The sequence below is a fragment of the Phalangium opilio genome, unplaced genomic scaffold, assembly GCF_054372755.1.
Source record: "Phalangium opilio isolate 3A_F unplaced genomic scaffold, DU_Popi_V2 ptg000082l_1, whole genome shotgun sequence".
NCBI lineage: Eukaryota > Metazoa > Arthropoda > Arachnida > Opiliones > Phalangiidae > Phalangium > Phalangium opilio.
The window spans coordinates 4,142,514-4,163,098 of record NW_028324189.1 but is presented as its reverse complement, the minus strand read 5'-3'; the positions used below and the strand labels follow the sequence as shown (position 1 = coordinate 4,163,098).

General features: G+C 34.0%; 2 protein-coding genes and 1 long non-coding RNA gene across 5 annotated transcripts; 2 read left to right on the top strand and 1 right to left on the bottom strand.

The window, feature by feature from the left end:
* LOC149651031 (uncharacterized) lies at nucleotides 1-5,403 on the top strand. 2 transcript variants are annotated; one of them, XR_016371033.1, is made up of 4 exons: nucleotides 15-567; nucleotides 659-844; nucleotides 1,709-2,589; nucleotides 2,653-5,403. It is a non-coding gene; the product is annotated as an uncharacterized LOC149651031 (long non-coding RNA). The 2 variants fall into 2 exon arrangements; XR_016371032.1 differs by having other exon boundaries at nucleotides 1-567; nucleotides 1,709-5,403.
* A 2,042-nt stretch (nucleotides 5,404-7,445) lies between these two features.
* Ppt1 (Palmitoyl-protein thioesterase 1) lies at nucleotides 7,446-9,616 on the top strand. Its single transcript, XM_089847786.1, has one exon. It carries the CDS (start codon nucleotides 7,713-7,715, stop codon nucleotides 8,664-8,666), a length of 954 nt encoding a protein of 317 aa, XP_089703912.1. The 5' UTR covers nucleotides 7,446-7,712; the 3' UTR covers nucleotides 8,667-9,616.
* On the bottom strand, nucleotides 8,820-20,541 carry LOC149651029 (glutamine--fructose-6-phosphate aminotransferase [isomerizing] 2-like). Of its 2 annotated transcripts, XM_089847784.1 has the most exons (16): nucleotides 20,285-20,541; nucleotides 16,281-16,388; nucleotides 16,090-16,182; nucleotides 15,315-15,499; nucleotides 14,681-14,809; nucleotides 14,264-14,325; nucleotides 13,878-13,957; nucleotides 13,488-13,511; nucleotides 12,296-12,434; nucleotides 12,133-12,203; nucleotides 11,576-11,862; nucleotides 10,486-10,764; nucleotides 10,242-10,356; nucleotides 10,031-10,158; nucleotides 9,631-9,960; nucleotides 8,820-9,555 (listed from the first exon to the last, which is right to left on the bottom strand). In XM_089847784.1, the coding sequence occupies exons 1-16, from the start codon at nucleotides 20,289-20,291 to the stop codon at nucleotides 9,511-9,513; spliced, it is 2,082 nt and encodes a 693-aa protein (XP_089703910.1). In that variant the 5' UTR covers nucleotides 20,292-20,541; the 3' UTR covers nucleotides 8,820-9,510. The 2 variants fall into 2 exon arrangements, with proteins under 2 accessions (XP_089703910.1, XP_089703911.1); XM_089847785.1 differs by lacking the exon at nucleotides 13,488-13,511.
* Between the last annotated feature and the right edge of the window lie 44 nt (nucleotides 20,542-20,585).

The following is a 20,585-nucleotide window of genomic DNA, read 5'->3' as shown; positions in this document are numbered from 1 at the left end:
TACCGTCCGTGCATTTCAACATATTTATTTAATATTTAGGCCTAGTACATTGGTTCTATCTAAGTTCATAAGATATGTTCCATTAGTTTGTCACCGGTTACTGAGAGGTTGTCACGAAGTTAAGTCGGTCAGAGATTTTCGTAAAGCGCGTGGTGACTCTGGTGAGGCGCTGTCAAAGGCTTAGTACAGACTAAATAGGAATATGAATTGCGAAACCGCGTGTAGTCAATTCACGCGTCGTTGCCGAACTGGCTCTCAGTAAGTCTCTAGCATTACGAATTATAGTAAGTGTCATACTTATGGAACATATCTTATTAATTTATGAGAGACTGATAATATAGGTGTGCCGCGCTGTAAGCACAACCAACGATAAACAGTAAATTCCACTTTATTATTCAAGTTTAATTTATAAGATCTTCAGTAATCCTCGAGGTAATCCTAAGGGTATTCGGTCTAAACAACTTTTACAAGGCATATTTCACCCAATTATTCGTTTGTAGAAGTTTTTTAAGTGCTTATATTTATTTTCTGTTTGTCTCTTAATTGAATGCATTTGACACTGGCCCAGTAAGTACCTTGTACTTTAAATATCCGGTTAATAAAATCAATTCTACTCTAAGCGGTTGGAAAACTAATAACAAGTTTTATTTGATTTCAGCGCCAATTTAGTATTTTTGAATTCGGTAAAATTTGATTTCTCGGCGCATCGCGCCATCTATCGAGTATCGATTTCAACTTTTTTCCGGAATCGGAAGGGAAGGTCACGGGTCACGTCGTCTGGTCGTCACGAACGAAAATGGCTGATGATGTGTGGACTATGGATGCTGTATTTCTGGTAAAATTTGTAAGTGTAATTTTGTTTGGTACTATATTTTATTATTGAAAAGTGTTGTTTAGATGTTATATGTTGTGAATTATTCATTGGGATTCAGTGAAGTACTCTTTAAAGTAGTTAAAAAACTTAGTTTATCTGGCTTAACCAGACCAAGGCTTAATGGAGGAATGCAACCTTGGGCCTTGCCTATAGAGAGCAATTTTGGTAGAAAGGGGGTGTGATCTGTGTATCCCCAACGTTGGGGGCAACTTTTTAAGAGAGAATACTACTTGCCCCCGGAAGGGGGATATTACTAAGGTAAGAATAAAAGGGTTATGACTTTGCCATATAATGGCAAGAAATTACTAATAGGTGATCGGAGAACTCGCAAAAACACATTGTCTCTTGCATCCTCAATGGAAAACTAGAGCTCGGAATTATCTATCCATTATCCACGTTATTTTATCTTTATCCATACTCGAAAATTATCCTCAGAACTTGCGTGTTAAATCGAATTATATCCACAACTTTGTTTATAAATAATCCGTTATCCACCAATTTGTGGATGATGAATAGAAAATACCGTGCTCTATGTAAAACGCTAATTAGTTAGTTTTCTGAGTGACCACAAGTGTGGTTTTAGGAGTATGTTACATCGAGAAAAATTTAGGGTTTACGTTAACAGTTTTAAATATTTAATTTCAAGTCTTGCCCTATTTTATGCTTGTTTTGCCGTACTAAATTTTAGAAGTACTTGTTAATTTCAACCCTGATTATTAGCTATTTTAATAATGGATTAATTTTGGGTTGCTCTGAGAGACTACAAATGATAACCGCTTTTTATTTCCAGTTTTATCTGCAACTTATTTTAAATATTTTTGAATTTCTTTACAGCAGTTGGTTGCCACTTATTATTTGGCAAATTAGCACACATTATTGATCAGATCATAAGCCACTATGCAATTCCATTCTTAATTTAGAACCTCATTATCAAAACTATTTACGCAACACGTGAAATATTTAAGGCTTTATTATTTATTCAAGCTTATTAATAATAATAAATTAATAATTCAAGCAGTATCAATCAGGTCATTAACCCTTACGAAATTGCATGCTTAATTCAGAATCAATTTTTGAAAGGGAATCTCGTTATTAAAACTATTTATGCAACATCTTAAACATTTTAGGCACTTTTAATAATAATTCAAGCTTCGTTAGTTGAAAGAAATTTAAATATTTACTCAAGCATTTCTAGATTATTTTATTTATTTTTAGACGAGGAAGCACCGGTCCTTTGAGGGAGTTTTGCAGGATCTCAATAAATTCTTTATTTATGTAATAGGTAGAAGACTGGTTATACGTTTTCTCATTTAAAAATAATGAAATTTATCAGGATTTTAAGCCAAGGGTTAGCTTTCATGTATGAGATTCCCTTCCCAGTAATAGTGTATCAAGTTATGGGTTTTAATTATAATTATTTTTAGAGGAGACAGCGCTTGTCGAGTGGCTCATTGAGGTTGTTTTGCAGGAACTAAATAAATTATGTTATAGCTAGATGGTCTCTCGCACGCCATCTCCTTTAAAAGTAATCAGTATTTTAAGGGAGTTTAAGACAAGGGTTGGCTTTTATCATAGTAAAATCTCTCCCCCCATATTAAGTTATTGAGTTTAAAGTTAAGCATGTGCTAATTTTGCCAAATAATAAGATTTTGTCTTAAGATGGAACATTTTATGTTACATCATGGGAGAACATTGAAGTCAACTTTCATATTAAGGTATGTAATTTGAAGTTATGCATGTGTCATGTTTCCCAAATAATAACAATTTATCTTATGCAGTAACATTCTTCTTGTGGACATGGTGCGACAACATTCTTGTGGACATGGTGCGACAACATTCTTGTGGACATGGTGCGACAACATTCTTGTGGACATGATGCGACAACATTCTTGTGGACATGATGCGACGACATTCTTGTGGACATGATGCGACGACATTCTTGTGGACATGATGCGACGACATTCTTGTGGACATGATGCGACGACATTCTTCAAGTGGACATTCATTGGAAATCCCATGCTAAGGACGACGTTTCCTGGTTTTGGGGGCTCCACAGCGGGCCTTAGTTTAAATTTAATGATTCCCGAGTTGAACAGGGGCTTGTTAAATTTAAATTGGGCCCGCAAGGCTTACTTTGGGGGTGGTAGCTTAAGTTTAAATTTAAAGTTTCGTTACTATGGAAGGTACAAAAACATAAGAAAAACACTTAGGGTAGTTTTTTTGACCTTTTTTTATGCTTTTTTAATAAAATTTTTATTTTTTTATAAATTTTTAATAAAAATTAATTTTTTTTATGTAAAAAAAATTTTTTTTAATGTTTTTTGTTCATTGTTTTTTAATTATTAAGCTTAAAAAGGCAATAAAAAGGGTCAAAAATATCCCCCTAAGTCCCGATTAAAAAAAATCGAAACCAAGCCTAGTATCGAAAGTATTGAAGTAAAAGAAAGAACGAGGTTTAAGGCAAAATTTATTCAATAAAATACAAAAAAACCTAAGTGTTTACAAAAATTTCGAACAAAAAAATTATTAAAGAGTTCAGTAAATTAAAGTTTGAACAAAAAAAAGAATTAAGTAGTTACAAGTAAAGTTTGAACGCGAAAAAAGAATTAAGTAGTTACAAGTAAAGTTTGAACGCGAAAAAAAGAATTAAGTAGTTAACAAATTTCCCGTTAATGATAATTAAATATATCTTCAATTTTCTAGGTTCGGTGACGTTCTCCCATCTTTAAAGTCATCGTATAGAATGATAGCAAGGTCGGATGAGCTTCAAGACATCTTGTACAGCAAATCCAAGAAAGATGTCATCTGGGATAATAGTCTCTGACAGCGGAGGAAATCCCAAGTTACGAGCATCATCTTTGAACCAGCAGTGTCAGCCAAGGAAATGCGAGAAAATCAACCGCATCTATAAACGAAAATACATTAATAACAAATATTAAGCCATTGCCTAATTAAAGGGATACTTAAGATGGTCAAAATAATAAGTTAGGTTAGCTACCCCCTAGATTTAAAGAAAAAAAAGACCGTTCTTAAATATTGAAGTATCATATCTCAGATTAATTTTAAGAATCACCCCAAAATATCAAAGAATAATTATAACTAGCTTCTGTTTATATTCTTTACTTTTAAAGTTTTCTGAAATTACTTTTAAAGTTTAAAGAAAATAATTAATGGCAACAATCCCATAGATTTAAATAATTAGAAAAGGTCTCGTGTTTATTACCCAAGAATATTTTTGCCATTAATTACATTGAATTGTACCTAGCATTACTTTAAAGGTACATTACTAAATACTGTGCTTTGAAATAATTTCAGAAAACCTAGGCGTAATAATTTTGAAATACCCTCATTATCCATTTAAATTAAGGTGACGGGATAAAGTAAAAGCTTAGAGATTAGACCCAGGTCCCGATAAAATATTTTAATGGTTAAGCCTATTGCAACTTAATCTCGCCTTGTTTATTTAGCTTTAAATTTGGAGCTTAATAATTTTAAAATACCCTCTTTAATTTAATTTAAAATAACGGCATAAAGTAGAAGTTCGGAGATTAAACCCAGGTCCCGATAAAATATTTTAATGGTTAAATCTATTGCAACTTCATCATTGAGCCTTAAATTTGGGGCTTGATACTTTTAAAATACCCTTTTAAGTTTTTACTTAATGCCGTTATTTTATTTTAAAATAATTTAGAGATTAGACCCAGGTCTCCATAAAATATTTTTAATGGTTAAGCCTAATGAAATTTAATCTCGCCCCGTTAAATGAGAATTAAAAAAACGTGGTTCCTTATCTAAAATAATTATAAACCGACAGAAATGAAATTTTAGAATCTTAAAGGTCTTTAATTTAAGCGTAATAATTCAAAAATACCCTCGTTAATTTAAATTAATAAGGCGGCATAAAGAAAAAGGTTAAAGATTAGTTCCAGGCCCAAATAAATTATTTTTAACGCTTAAGCCTAACGCTACTTAATCTCGCCCCCTTTAAGTGGAACCTAATTTAAATAGAAAACGTGGTTCATTATCTAGAATAATTATATACCACCGTGAATAAGATTTTAGAATCTCAAAGATCTTTAATTTACGCCTAATAATTCGAAAATACCCTCGTTAATTAAATACCAGGCACGGAGAAAGTATTTTTAATGGCTCGTGGAACTAAATTTCGCTCTGTTAAATCATAAATGAGGCTTATTTTAGATAATATACCACGGGTTTTTTTAAAATTAATTATATACCGCCATGAATCAAATTTTTGAATCCCTAAGGTCTTTACGCGTAATAACTTAAGAAATTTCTTCTTATTGTACCTTATTTTCAATAAATAAATATAAATAACTAACCATTAACACTTCCTAAATGGTTTAAACTCACTGAATAAATGAAATAATTGAAGGGGAGATAGATGAGTTCGGATTATTGTAAAGTTTAAGCTTACGGACTGTTAAAGCACGAGGCGAAGCAATGGCCGCGAAGTCTTCGAGAGCTTGGAATTCAGCATGCGTCTTTGGCAAAAACGATCAGAGAAATGGCGGAATTATTAAGAGTCGACGTCCAAAGCCGGGATCACGATCAGCTGAGCAGGAACGGATTTCCCAAGCGACCTCGACGGCTTCGAGGCAAAGAAAGAATGAGCTCGGCGCTGACCTCCAACCAAGAATTCAAGAAAAACTTTTCCAACGTCGGGGGGCGCTAAAAGCTCCTATGCTCCAGGCGCGAAATCCAAATAGCTGAACACCGCTAGGCCTAAATGAATGAACGCTAGGCCTAAATGAATGAACGCCAGGCTTAAATGAATGAACGCTAGGCCTAAATGAATGAAATAGTAATGGATAATCATAACCTAATATGAACATCTGTCGTGACGTCACAAGTCAATTACCCCTGTGACGTCACGTCACGTGACCGGATATGACGTCACGTCACGTGACCGGATATTACGTCATGTCGCGTGACCGGGTACGACGTCATGTCTCGTGACCGGATATGACGTCACGTCACGTGACCGGACATAAGCAGTTAAGGTCTCAATTTACCAACTGTGACATTGTCATTTAGATGTCAGTAAATACGTAATAACGTATACAGCGCCCCTAGTGGCAAATGTGTGAACTATATCTTGCTTAATTAGCCGTTCATAACTAGTAAAATAATAATATGTTTGAATAGAGACTGGTATGTGATTGTCATGAAAGCGTAAAAACCCTTCAATATTCATGCCTGTAAATGTATATTCATGTCTGATTGATTTTCAATTTATTAACTTTCCCAATACTTATATTACGTCATTATTATCCAAGACATATCGTGGAAAGTAGTATTAAATCTTTTAACTTTATTCTGTGCTTTTGTATCCAGTTCATGTTGGAGAGCTTATTAAATAAATATATGTGTGTACCTTTATTTTCGTGAAAAGCAATAAAAATTCATATAATAATTATTTAACTTTATTCATTTTATCGTACATTTATAGCATACATAATTCGTTTAGGCATAGCGTTGTCATTTATTTTTATCCATCTTTATGCCTACAATTGAAGGGGACTGTCCCATGGAGTTGTATTATCTTTTGGTATTCCTCAAAATAATACAACTCCAAAGGACCAGCCAAAGCTCAATTTTTTCGCTATAGACTAAAGTTGTGACATAGAGCTGGCATAAATCACCAACTAGGGTTGTATCATTATTACAGGCTTCTAGGCAGTATTGGAAAACATGGAACTATGATGGGAAACGGTGTGTAAAATAAACAGAGTATTGGCATAAAGACTCCAAACATTTATTAGTTTAAAGGAGCTGACTGGATCGTGGGACAAAAGACGATCTTCCTCTTAGAACTTGGCATATCGGGTGGGTAAAAAAGGAGAGGGGGTCGGACAGCCCCTTTAATGTTGCCACTTTTGGAAGTAGATCGGGATTCAGGAAAGCTGGATCTGTAAAGGGAGTAGCAAACGGGATAGTTTGATTATAAAAAAAAAATAAAGAAATACATATGTTTCTGAATAATTCAATGACCGTCTAATCTTCGCTGTTCTTGAATTCACTAAGCTCTTACCATAAGTACCATAATTACCCCTGAAATACCAGCTCCTTTAGCGTAGTTTAAAGTTGGACGTTTTCCTGTCCCTTTCTAGATACAGTGTCTATGGTCATATGTAAGTTCCGTCTATTTTGTCTCTTAGAAATCCGATCACTCTTGCAGTCTTGCTACAATTCCCTTACTATTAATTATTTTACCTTTAAAACTTTATTGGATATTCCGCATGATTTACTCAATTATATTGAATATGTTTTTGTCATAATTAACTTCTCATTTGTTTATCAAATTAAAATCATTGTAAGGATAATTTGAAATAAGGACGTCCGACCAATCGCGTAACGCCCTGCATTTTTATGAACAAAATTCTCGTAGCACGCTCCATGTCTCGCTCCACGCAAATTTTATCAAATCTCGTGATAAATTTCATTCGACAATTAGTAGAAGAATCGAAAAAGAAAAAAACAAACTAGATTTTCTACTTCACCCTCCCTTTAAACGGACTGGCAATCTTTCTGTAACTCAAATGTTTTTCTACTATTTGTTGTAGTAACCGATTTGAGTAGCACGCACGTAGAGCGACGTCTATGAACTAGTAATATTGATTCCTTGTTAAGTTGCAGATGAGAGATGAAAGATTAAAGCTTTATCTAGCTTTGGTCCTTCTAAAGCGTAGTTGCTGATTGAGACAACGCGAGATTAAATTTTTATCTTCTTCAGGGCGTTGTCAAACTAATTCAGAAATAAATCTCAATTAACGTACCGAAATTGGGGTTTAATTTTATATTCAATTTAATTAAAATGATTGCGAAGTTAATTATATTCTTCTCCACCATTTTCTCGCTAAGCCATAGTTACCACTCGGCAATAATAGAAAATGTTCATTCTGGAAATTCGGTAAACGGTCAAGAAAATGAAGGGAATCCCCCAGGCATCGTATTGTGGCATGGAATGGGTGATTCTTGCTGCAATCCTTTAAGTTTGGGAACGATTATTAAATTCCTGGAATCGGAAGTGCCCAACAGCTACGTCCTATCATTAAAAATTGGCAACAATATCATTGAAGACATGGAAAATGGATTCTTCAAGAACTCCAATGATCAAATCGACGAAGCATGTCGTATAATTCAAGCGGATCCTAAGTTAAAAAATGGTTACAACGCTATAGGCTTTTCGCAAGGTGGTCAATTCTTAAGAGCCGTTGCTCAAAGATGTCCAAATCCACCCATGATCAACTTAATTAGTTTGGGAGGACAACATCAGGGGGTTTATGGTTTCCCAAGATGTCCTGGCGAAAATTCAACATTATGCGACTACGTCAGAAAGTTGTTAAACTACGGAGCATACACGTATTTCGTTCAGAGACTCTTAGTTCAAGCCCAGTATTGGCACGATCCGTTACAAGAAGAGGATTACAAACACAAAAGCATCTTCTTGGCAGACATCAATAACGAAATTGTTAAGAATGAAACCTATAAAACTAACCTGATGAAGTTGAAGAACTTTGTCATGATTAAATTCAACAAAGATACCATGGTTGATCCTAGAGATTCGGAATGGTTTGGGTTCTATAAAATTGGACAAGGAAAAGAAGTCGAGCATTTGCGAGACAGTCAGTTGTACAAAGAAGATTGGTTGGGATTACGGCAAATGGACCAAAACGGAAAATTACAATTCTTGGAAATTGACGGCGATCATCTGCAGATTAGTTTCGATTGGCTGAAAGAAAATGTCGTTAAAAAATACTTAAAATAGTTTTACACACTTATACTTTCATCTTATGCGTTAATTAGAGATTATATCCTTTAGAATGAATACCAATAATGCTCAATAATATAAAATAAATATGAAAAATATAAAATAAAAATGTTATTTTCGCTTATTAAATATTAATAAACAAATCAAAAATTATAAAAAAAATCTCGAGTTTATTTCGTGGTAATTGAACCACAAAAAATTGAACTGTACATATTTTTAGTTTCAGTGTTGACACCATGGACCGCGAATAAATTTTTAAAAAGGAACTATGAATAAAATTGTTTAAAAACCACAACCACTTAATTAATAATACATACAGGGACTAAATAACTATAATAACTAAACCAATTTTATAAACTATTAAATGACAAAAATTATAATAACATTAAGGGAAGAACAAATTCACAGGAAAAAAAAAAACAAAAAACCCTTCGGTTAAGTTTTAAACTTGTAATTTTTTATTGCACATTCGCAAAACGTTTTTAAAATTAGTAAATGCCAACATTTTAATATAAAGTTACTCTTTCTCTCTTCCAATTTTTTCTCGTACTCCTAAGACTATCCAATTAAAAATTTAATTATATTATACATACAAAAGTAAGAAAAAATTGGTATCCTTTCAATTTTTTCAATCGTAAATGGTAGTGACATTTTAAAATAATGCAAAGTGCGCGTGAACGTATATTAATTTTAGTTTAAAAACTGGAATGTTACTTATTTTCTCTCTCTTTCTCTCTTTAGTATTTTGGCCACAAAAAATCTTTTTAACAGAAGAGATCAAATGGTCTGTTAAAAAGTCTTTAAAATTCATTCCAATTCGGAAAAGAATTTGGAAGAAAAATTATTCTACTGTTACGGATTTCGCCAAATTTCTCGGGCAATCAACCTAGAAGGCAATTAAATAAATTAGTAGTTAATAAACGTAGAAAGGCACTGCAATAAAATGAGTTATGGTACTTACATTGCATCCTCGAAGTACAGCAATGTGATAGGAAAGAAGTTGCAAAGGAATAACAGTGAGAATGCCTTGAAGACAGTCGACAGTGTGTGGTACTTCCAAGAAACGGAATGACATCTTTTGAGTTTCCAAGTCTCCCTTCTCTAGGATGATGACGGGACGTCCATCCCTGGCTGTGACTTGTTGAAGAGCATTCATACATTTTGGATAAACGGGATCTCTGGTCACAACCATAATGACTGGCATAGCTTTGTCAACTAAGGCTAATGGTCCATGCTTCAATTCCCCAGCTAAAATACCCTCAGAGTGCATATAAGTCAATTCTTTGATTTTCTGTTGAAAAATTTAAATATTAATTAATATAATTATTGCGGCGCAATTCGGAAGACTTAAATACACATACCAAAGCTCCTTCAAGACACGTAGCGTGATTGTAACCTCTTCCCATAACTAACAAGGACTTTTGAGTATACATTTCCTTTGCCAAATCTAGAACGTGATTATCTTGATCCAATACTTCCTTAATTTGGTCTAAATATGACGACGGAGAAGTCAATTAATTAGTTTTAAATTAATTACGTAATTAAAAATAATAATTATAATAATACGCTTACTAGGTAAATTTCTTAGTCCCTGAATAATTTCGCTTCGCCTAGGCATTGTGGAAATTCTATCTTCACACAGTACAAGGGCAAACATTACCAAGGAGATAAACTGGCTCGTATACGCCTAGAAAATACGTGGTTTTATTTATAATACAACCTTGGGTTTCCAGTTCCACAATTAAATTTTTATTTTTAAATTCGTCCAGTCTGATTAAATTAATGCCACACCCACCCATACAGAAAATATATTTACTTTGGTACTGGCAACTCCAATTTCTGGTCCCGCATTGACGTGAACACCACAATGGCTTTCGCGACAAATGCTACTTCCAACGGTGTTGGTAATGCCAACGATAAGAGCACCCCTTTGCTTGCAGTAACGCAGTGCCATCAAAGTATCAGCAGTTTCTCCCGATTGCGAAATGAAAAAGCATACGTCGTCCCTAAAGATTGGAGTGTTTCTGTCCAAGAAATCACTAGCTAATTCAACCATTACAGGAAGTTCGGTCAATTCTTCCAAAATTTGACGAGTCTATTGAAAAAATTCAATTAATGAGACTTAAAAGGGACCCAGTGGTATGCGAGTGCGCGTTAAGTTAGAGTACTCTGTTCTAGTATCGAGCCGAGTACTCGAAGAGAGTGCGCGTTTAAGTTAGAGTACTCTGTTCTAGTATCGAGCCGAGTACTCGAAGCGAGTGCCTGTTAAGTTAGAGTACTCTGTTCTAGTATCGAGCCGAGTACTCGAAGCGAGAGCGCGTTAAGTTAGAGTACTCTGTTCTAGTATCGAGCCGAGTACACGAAGCGAGTTCACGTTAAGTTAGAGTACTCGGATCGAGTATCAAGCCGAGTACACGAAGCGAGTTCACGTTAAGTTAGAGTACTCGGATCGAGTATCAAGTCGAGTACTCGTAGAGAGTGCGCGTTAATTTAGAGTACTCTGTTCTAGTATCGAGCCGAGTGCGCGTTAAGTTAGAGTACTCTGTTCTAGTATCGAGCCGAGTACTCGAAGCGAGTGCGCGTTAAGTTAGAGTACTCTGTTCTAGTATCGAGCCGAGTGCGCGTTAAGTTAGAGTACTCTGTTCTAGTATCGAGCCGAGTACTCGAAGCGAGTGCGCGTTAGGTTAGAGTACTCGACTGAATACTCGATAATAACATATTGAAATACTAGAGAAAGGTTCGAGTAGCTTTTTAACTTCTTAAATACTCCACAAGTACTCGAATCCAAAGCTTATAACTTAACCCAACTTAACCATACTCTGACTCGGTTCGAAACCGATCCCGAAAACGGGACTCGCATACCAGTGCTTTAAAACTAATTAACATTATAAAGAGTTTAAACTTACAGCAACAGCGCTATGGTAGCTGGTACCGCAAGCGATAAGCAATAATCGGCGACACCTCTTAATTTCTGGAATAAATTCCTTGATACCACCAAGAACAACCGTTTCATTATCAAAGTTAACGCGTCCTCTCATGGTGTTGATGACGGACTCGGGTTGTTCAAAAATTTCCTTTTGCATAAATGAACTGTAGCTGCCTTTCATAATTTCTTGAATTTCCATTTTTAAAGTCATAATCTCTCGGGATGTTGAACCGTCAAGTGTTCTTTTCATTCGATGAATGCTTAATCCTTTACGGGAAAATATTTAAATTTAAATAAATTATTTAAGTTTGAAGGTCGAGAGTGGTTATTAAACTCGTTTGTAAAAGAAAAAAAAATTAAATATCCAAAATCAATACCAGTATTAATAAATTTGCGCAAACTAGTTTACCTCATTAAAATATTCAAGTTTTAAAACCAAGGTTGAATAGTAGATTAAAAATGGTCTCAAGGTACTAGCCTTAACTTTAAATTAATTTAAATATAAATTAGGACTTAAATATATTAATTTAAACTTACTTCCATCTTCAACAGCTGCAACATCGTCATCTTCAAGAAAGATAACTCTGTTTGTGTGTTCAATTACAGCGCTAGAAATAATAAAACGATATTAAAATATATACAGTTATTTAAATTTATGCAAATTTATGCAAAAGGTTATTTTTTTTTTGTTCTAACTAACCTGGCATCAGATGCAAAGTAATACTCGACTTCCTTCTCTTCACCTAAAGGACAAAATTCGGTGGTTGATTCAGTTCTCTTAATTCCGGATCCTTCAACGGATGTTTGGCTAGTTAAGGAAGATTGTCTTTGTCTTTGGTCTGTTTAGAAGAAAATTAATAAAACTCTTAATTAAAATAGTTTTCGTAAACCTTAACTACACTTTTTTAAATTTTGAACTACGCTTATTAAATACTGTATTTCAAATTAGGTGCAGTGCAATGATACGAAGCATCAAACTGGTGCACTATAACACTATAAATATTGACTTCTATATGGTGAAGTGAATTTGCTAATTATTAATTAAAGTCAAGTCAAATTGCTTAATTTTAGATATTTTTGGGTAAAAGCGTGTAACATTTCCAAGACAAAACATTATTTCATCCAATTTTTGTTGAAGATAAAAACGTGCTTCGATGTATAACAAAGTTAAAGGGATTCTCCAAACACTTGCGCTGATTTTATCATAAACTAAAACCAAGAAGTGATATCTAGTTTATTAGGGAGAAGGTATAAATTCGCCTCCACATTTATAATCTAGCTTTATCTCCAGTCCAAACGTATAGTAGGTCCGGAGTTAATCCCCGCCGCCTCTAAATTACAACCAGCATCTCACTGGTTCTTGAAAACTCACGTCAGCGCGGCGACGCGAATGACGAAAATTACAGTCATATTTTCCGACTGAGAGGCAGCGAAATAGCTCGGCCTCCTTTTACGTCCCTCCCCCCTTGTATTTTGAAAGAGGGACTTTGACTAAGGCGCGCGAATACTTAGGCATCTTATACCTTCTCCCTAATAAACTAGATATCGCTGCTTGCTAAAACGAAACGCGGATTGCAAAAGCGGGGGCGAGAAATTGTACTGTAAAACCTTTATCTGTAAGTCACTAATTTTAATTATAGACTGTAAATTCGAAATAGATCAAATTTTCATCAAATATGCCACCCTTCTTAGCTTAGGTACCCAAGAGTTCCAAAAAATATCCCATAAACCCCGTAGCACTAACCCAAAAGATCCGTACAACCTTAGTAAACCCACAATGTATTAAATTATACCCATGGAACCAAATCAATAACCAATCAAAAGACCGAGAGGTGGGACACCCATCCAAAAAAAATGAAATTAAAAAAAAAAATCAGGGAAACGAAAGATACCTGTTGGTGGTTTGTTGTCAACATCTGTGGAATTGTATTATGATTTTGGGAGTGGATTTGGATTAAGACACGTGCAGAAAAAGGAAATAAAACAGTGAAATAATTAGCATCAACCAATAAAAAAAAATATTAATTAAGTAAAATGTTAGTTATCGAAAATAAACCAATTCGTAAACTAATTTTGAAACGTGTTAGGTTATAAATTCAAAAGATCAACTCCCAATGTGAGGAAAAATGTATATGTATAGTGCTTTTGCCGTATATAAATTCATGCAGTATGTAAAACTATAGAATACGGTCGCGTCTTTTGTATAAGCTTGCGTTTATAAATTTTGGACCGTTTTGTTTTTTTTGGAATTACAGAAACATAAAATTTCGTAAAACTGTTACCCTTGCTGTACATAACGGGAATGTAATCAGTCGCAAGTTGGTTCTTGCTTTTGATTCCCACAAGCAATGGACTTCCCCTCCTAAAAACGGGTACAGAAAATATTTAGAATTATTTAAGAGGTGTTATACTTCATGTATGAAATATTATTAACTTCTGATCTATCTATAGCATTAGTTCATAAGTTACGTTCCATAAGTTTGTCACTGGTTACAAAGCGACGCCTGGACTTCAAAACCGAGTCAATTCTCGTGTCGTTCTCGAACTAGCTCGAGCTGTAAGTCTCTCATTAGCATTATAAAGTATAGGTAATGTCATACTTATGGGAACACATCTTATAAGCTTATGGAATAATTTAACGTAGTTTCATGAATGAAGGTTTACATACCTTGTTGCGACACATTGGCCAGGATAATTTGAGCTTTTAAATACAAGCGCAAAAGCACCTTCCTATAATAATAATAAAAAATAATCTTTTTAAATATTTAATTATTGAGGTCGGCTTTCTTGGTTTTTTTCTTATCTTAAATTGAGCCCAGACTATTTAGTATAAGTTACAAAACATTAATATCTTTAAATTAAAATCGACCCTGAATTTAATGGGAATCATTTAAATCTAGTATTTAGTCTGAAACTTAATTAAATACCGGTCGGTATAAGTTGTAATTATAATTTTTGACCATGATTTCCCAAGGCGAGTCACTTTCAATTTTATAGGAAATATTGCAAAAATCCTCAAATAAAAATTTGGGGATAGAATATAACCGCCAATGCTAAACAACAAACGCCCCATTAGCCTACTTACAAGTTGCTGAATAACTTGTTCCACAAGTTCCCGGAAGGAGACATTTGGATGAGAGTCGCTGATATGTTTCACCAATTTAGCAATAATTTCCGTATCAGTTTCAGATTCAAATTCAAAGCCCTTGTTCATCTAAACGCAAATGAATAGAAGAACAATTTTTTTTTATCAGAAGGGTACTATCGCAAAGGATAGTAGAAGAAGGATGACACCCTATATTCTCTTAAAGCTTTAGTTATGTAACATGATTCTTCAATCCCAGGCAAACCCTTTTTGTTTTCTCTCCTGCTCATCAAAATTCAGATGGACATCGCACCGTGCTATGATGAATTCTATAAATGTTTGGTACTAAATCCTCAGCAATCAACCCACAAACCTTGATTGTCTTGACGTGGGACAAAAACGCACAAGCGCATGAGCCTTGGTTGGCAAATAGTTAAGCGCTAATGGAGTAATGATGAGGGAACTATATAACGCGCAGGTTTAGTAACCTTGCTCGAAATGTAAAATGATGTTGGGAAGAATCATGTTACAATTACTACCCCGCTTTGTGCATGTACACTTCTCTCAAAGAGAATGAGTATTATATACTTCTGCTATAGAATTCCGAAAGATGTAGGTTATGTTTTTAAATTACCAGAAATTGTTTGATATCCTTGTAATTGGTGATGATGCCATTGTGGACCACAACAAATTCATTTTTCTCGTCTGATCTTTGGGGATGACTGTTGTATTCGTGAGGGGCTCCGTGAGTTGCCCAACGAGTGTGCGCGATACCAATATGAGTTGTGTAAACTTGTTCCAAATTCAATTTGCCATTTGCTAAAAATTATTGTGGTAAAAATAAGATATAGGTCTGAAATGACATTTTCGTTTCGTTCAATGTAGAACTACGCACAAAGAAATAATTTGACAGCTGAATGTCATTTCAACTGTCGCGAAGTATAAATGACAACTAAACTGCTCAGCTGTAATACTGTCTAGTTGCACTATTTATAACTCTAAATACCTCCATCGACTAACTAACTACCACAAATTTTTCCATTAATAAATTTAACAGTAAAAAATTCACTACCACCACTACCGAGAAAAAATGTTTAACAATCCAAATTCCAAAAATGTTAATTGCAACATACGGAATGGATAATTACATAAAGAGTAATTTATAATGTCAAACTCGCGAAGCCTAAATTACTAATAAAAATTCCATTACGTATTTAAAATACGTCATTACTTTTGCGAATACGTTATTCTGAGATTTTTCTAGCACTTTAAAGTTTCGAAAGCAGAGATATACCTAGTCTTATCATAAAGATAACATACTTCCAGACAGAATTCAGTCATTGACAATGATTTTTCGTAACTAATAAAACGCTCCCCATAACAGGATATGAAATAGGATTACAACTTACACCAAATGCAATCTTCGAGAGCTTTAACCTTTCCACTTCGTCTGATAATTTTAATCTTCAAATCATCATTTTCGTCACCGTCAACTGCAACTCCTGTGTTTAAAGAAAGAAAGAAGTGTGATAAATTTAAGTATATTATTAATTATTATCGGTGGATTAGATTAGAAATGTAATATATAATTTATTCTAACCGGCTGAATCATATCCACGATACTCGAGTCTCTGTAATCCTTTTATCAAACATTCCAAAATATCCTTTCTCGTACGAGGCTCCAGGTAATTGAGATAAGCGAAAATTCCTGCGTAGTAATATTGAAATTTTTATTAGACGTTCGGCAATATCAAAACGCATCATGGAGTTTATAAAATGCTCTTGAATGTTAGGCGATATCAAAATGAAAGTAGATTAAATTGGGTAATTTATTATAGTACAATCTAACCCCGTATTTCCCATCTATAAATAATAAGTTTCTAATTAAAGCTATACATTTTGCGGCGAATATGGTGCAAAAAGATCTACAGTATTCAGATTTTTATAAGATTATACTGAATCAATATAATTTTATAGTTTTAGGTCAAATTTGGTGTAGTGGTATTATATTTAAAGCCAATTTATGTATTCATACACAAGTTAGATTTAAATGTAAGGAAGAGGTCGTACCATAAGTTTATAAGATATGTTTCATAAGTATGACACTTCGTAATGCTAGAGAATTACTGAGGGCTACGAGGGAGAACGAAAAGCGAGAATTGACTACACTCGGTTAATTATAGTACATCTTCCTATTAATCTATACTAAGTCATTGACAGCGCCTCTCCATCTATGACGTTTCACCTACGACACTCCATGACAGGCTCTCAGTGACCAGTGACAAACTTATGGAACATATTATGAACTTATGGTCATACCAACTATAAAATTTTATTCTTAAGTTCATTTCTGTATGAACATGGTACGGAATAAATTGAATTTTGTGGCCTAAAAATATTATATTTTGAACTAATTGGCGTATTAATTTACATGTTACAGGTAATTTTCCCTAAAAAAAAACTACCCATAGAAACAGTGGAATTTTGCCTAAAATATAATATTTGCGTGTTCAACTTATATCTGCTTCTACATAAAGTGTATTTATTTTACCTGGTATTAAAGCCATAAACGATAATAAAGAATCGATAAGGCAATATAAACGTATAGTACAAATAAAACTAGAATACGCCAGCGAAACCTAAATTCAATATAGTAAGTCTACTATAATTTTACACGTGATTGGTGAATGCCTATAAAAAAATGGTACCATTTATCAACTGGCACCTGTAATAAGTTTCAATAAAAAAAGAAAGTAGGTCTATAACCATAAGTTCATGTTCATAAGATATGTTTCTCCATAAGTTTGTCACTGGTTACAAACTGGAGCTTGTCATGAAGTGACAACGTAGGTCATAGATTCAAGGTAAAGCGACGCCTGGTGAGGCGCTTTCAAAGGCTTAGTAAGTTCAGACTAAATAGGACCTAGATGAAAGTCCTGCAAAATTAACCACCGAGTGTTGGACTTCAATTCTCGCTTGCCGTTCCGCTAGAACTAGCTCGAGCTGTAAGTCTCTAGCATTACGAACTTGTTTAGGTAGTGTCATACTTATGGAACATATCTCATAAACTTATGCTATAAGTACTGGCTGGGTGTTTTTCAAATCTAGAGATTCACAGACTCGAGAGTCTAGTAGAAGTTGGAACCCCCTGCCGCCAGCGGGGCAACTTTTTTTAAACTAAAATTTATCAAATACTCAATGTCATTAAAACCAGTCTAGAGTCAGGTTCTATTTCATCCCTGACTTGACAGCGATACCAAGAAAAAAATACATCAGAAAAAAATAAAGATCATCCGTGAAATCGAAATTTACACAAGCGCTATACGGTATGGCTTGGCGCCATGTTAATATTCACATACCCTGCCCGCGTCTACAATAATTAATAAGTTAAAGACCTTTAAAAAAACTCTTCTATAATTTTGCAATCCGTTAAATTTAGCGCTAAGCAAGTCAATTAAGAGATATTTAAGGTAAATTGTAAAAGGTACCTGTATTTTTTACTCTCATAAATAACCTTGCAAGTAGTTAATCTTTTACAAGGCCATGGTTTTAAGTAAAATTGGTTTCATACCAAAAAAAATAAAACAGTGTGGAATTTAAATTATCTACAGTTAAAATTTTCCTAAAAAAATTGGAATTTTTGCGACTTTTCTTTGATTAAATTTCATGTGATTCAAACTAAATAACTAACTGGAAATTTTTAAATAAAATTGGAGATAAAGTATGTTTGACTAAAGAATTGATTACACCGATTAAAAGTTTTACATTTACATATTGAGAAATTGTTTCAACAATATAAAAGATCGTGAGCATTAATATAATCATAAGTTTATAAGATATTTTCCATAAGTATGACGCTTCATCTACATCGTAATGCAAGAGAATTACTGAGAGCTAGTTAGAGAACGACGCGAAAATTGGCTACACTCAATTCTGTAGTCCATCTTGTTATACTAAGACTTTGACAAGCATCTATGACCTACGTTGTCACTTCATGACAAGCTCTAATTAACCAGTGACAAACTTATAGAGGAACATACGTTATAAACTTACGATCTAATTAAATTATAATTTTAATGTGTTGGCGAATTTAAACTCCTCCGCTATTTTACCAGATCATTAGGCTCTTATAATTCATAATAAAAGACTCATGAAACAATAAATAATGTCGGAGGAGAAGTAATGAACCATTTCATTTTAAAACGTACCAACCAGACCTATTATGGCCTAATTTTCGAGTTTTAAACTACATACTTGTTCACCCCTAACCTTGGTAACTTAGAATATCAGTTTTTCCGTACCATTTAGAGCCGCTTTTTCTTTTCTAGCATACATTCCGGAATAATTCAAGCATGCACGAGGCGCTAAAAATCTTGTTTTCGTTCAATAATAATTATAAAAGCTCGATTTTGTCTCAAAACTCAAAAGACGGCAGAGTAACACTTCGAGAGAGAAAAACCACTCGAAGTTCGCGTATACTTTTCTATAAGCACTTTCTTTTAAAACACTATTATTATCAGCAGTTAGAATACCGGTATTTCCACAATTGGAAGCTAATAATTTCCTGTTATTTTTAAAAAAAGGGAATATCTTAAAAACGACCTATTTATTACTAGTCCGCTTAAAGGAAGTTATCTGGATTCTTTTCACCAAATAGAAATATTAATGGACGTTGACCTTTTAAAATTTTTTGGAACTTTCACTAAAAAACTCTCACTTTTTTAAAAAATATTGATGAAAAATTAAAAAATTAATAGATAAACCTATTTCTAGTCGCTAAATAAGTAAAAAAGTCGCTCCTTTTAAATTTACCCCTAGTCTTTGAGCAGCTTGGTACGCCACAGAATTTACATTGAAAAACAAGGCGCGTAAATACTATATTTAATATCAAATATCTTCCTCTAGAAATTAGGATTTAAATTACCATTAATATTAAAAGGTTTCGCAATAAACAAAATAAACAATTTCATATTTTAAATAAATAAATATATCTGTCAATGGACTAATTATAGTTGTTCTAAAACTCTATATCAGCACGGTAGTCCATGGACCAGTTATAGTATCTTTGGGTCAAAATACGACTATTGTACGTCAGATTGGGTTTCCGAAAGAATTAGTAATTAGAGAATGGTAATCAATTTACATCCTAAAAAAGATGGCACGCAGTTTAAGGTTTCAAAAATGGATCAATAGCTAGCTTAGTAATTCAGGCATTATTATCATAAGTTTATTTCGATTGCTAACCGTCTAGCCACAATAAGTATAAGTTTGACATAAAATAATAAGAAAAAAAAAAGCATATGTGTCCTATATTTATTCATGTTAAAAACACACTGAACTCGTGATCCGTGTCTACTACATCATGATCACGCGGTTAAGGTCTCTAAATCAATAAAATTCTCAATAATCCTTCGTAGAGGAATACCGCGTGGCTATTTTTCGATTTCTCGACCGGTACTTATAAATAATGCCAGAAGTATATATAGTAGAGAAGTATGTGATATACTTCTGATTTAATACTCCTGGCATAGCAGCTGCCCAGTAAAGTTTACCTTATAGGACCAAGGCTAAATTCAAAACGTGAAAGATCAAGCGAGTACTTACCACACATATTGACGAAGGATTTTGAGCGGCAGCGGCGATACTAGGTCCGACTTTCACTAACAAATACGCGCGACTAAAATTATCACGGACCACTTTTGATTGTTATTAGTTTTTTTCCGGGGTACTCCTTTTTTAAAGCTTGAGAGTCTTTTAAGAAACCTAGATTAAAGTTAACGCAGTCGCGGCCCCCTTTAATTCCCCAAAATTTCCAGCCCCGTTCTACGTGTTCAAGGCTACGTCTGTAGAGGCTTCGTGGACGCCTTGAAATAGGAGGTTGCTGCCTTCTGTCGTTTTGCAAGCC

Coding starts and splice junctions, on each gene's coding strand:
- Ppt1 (XM_089847786.1), top strand. CDS start 7,713: ATGATTGCGAAGTTAATTATATTCTTCTCCACCATTTTCTCGCTAAGC.
- LOC149651029 (XM_089847784.1), bottom strand. Junction 14,810..15,314: donor AGGATATCAAACAATTTCTG/GTAATTTAAAAA, acceptor ATTTGCGTTTAG/ATGAACAAGGGCTTTGAATT. Junction 9,556..9,630: donor CTGTACTTCGAGGATGCAAT/GTAAGTACCATA, acceptor ATTGCCTTCTAG/GTTGATTGCCCGAGAAATTT.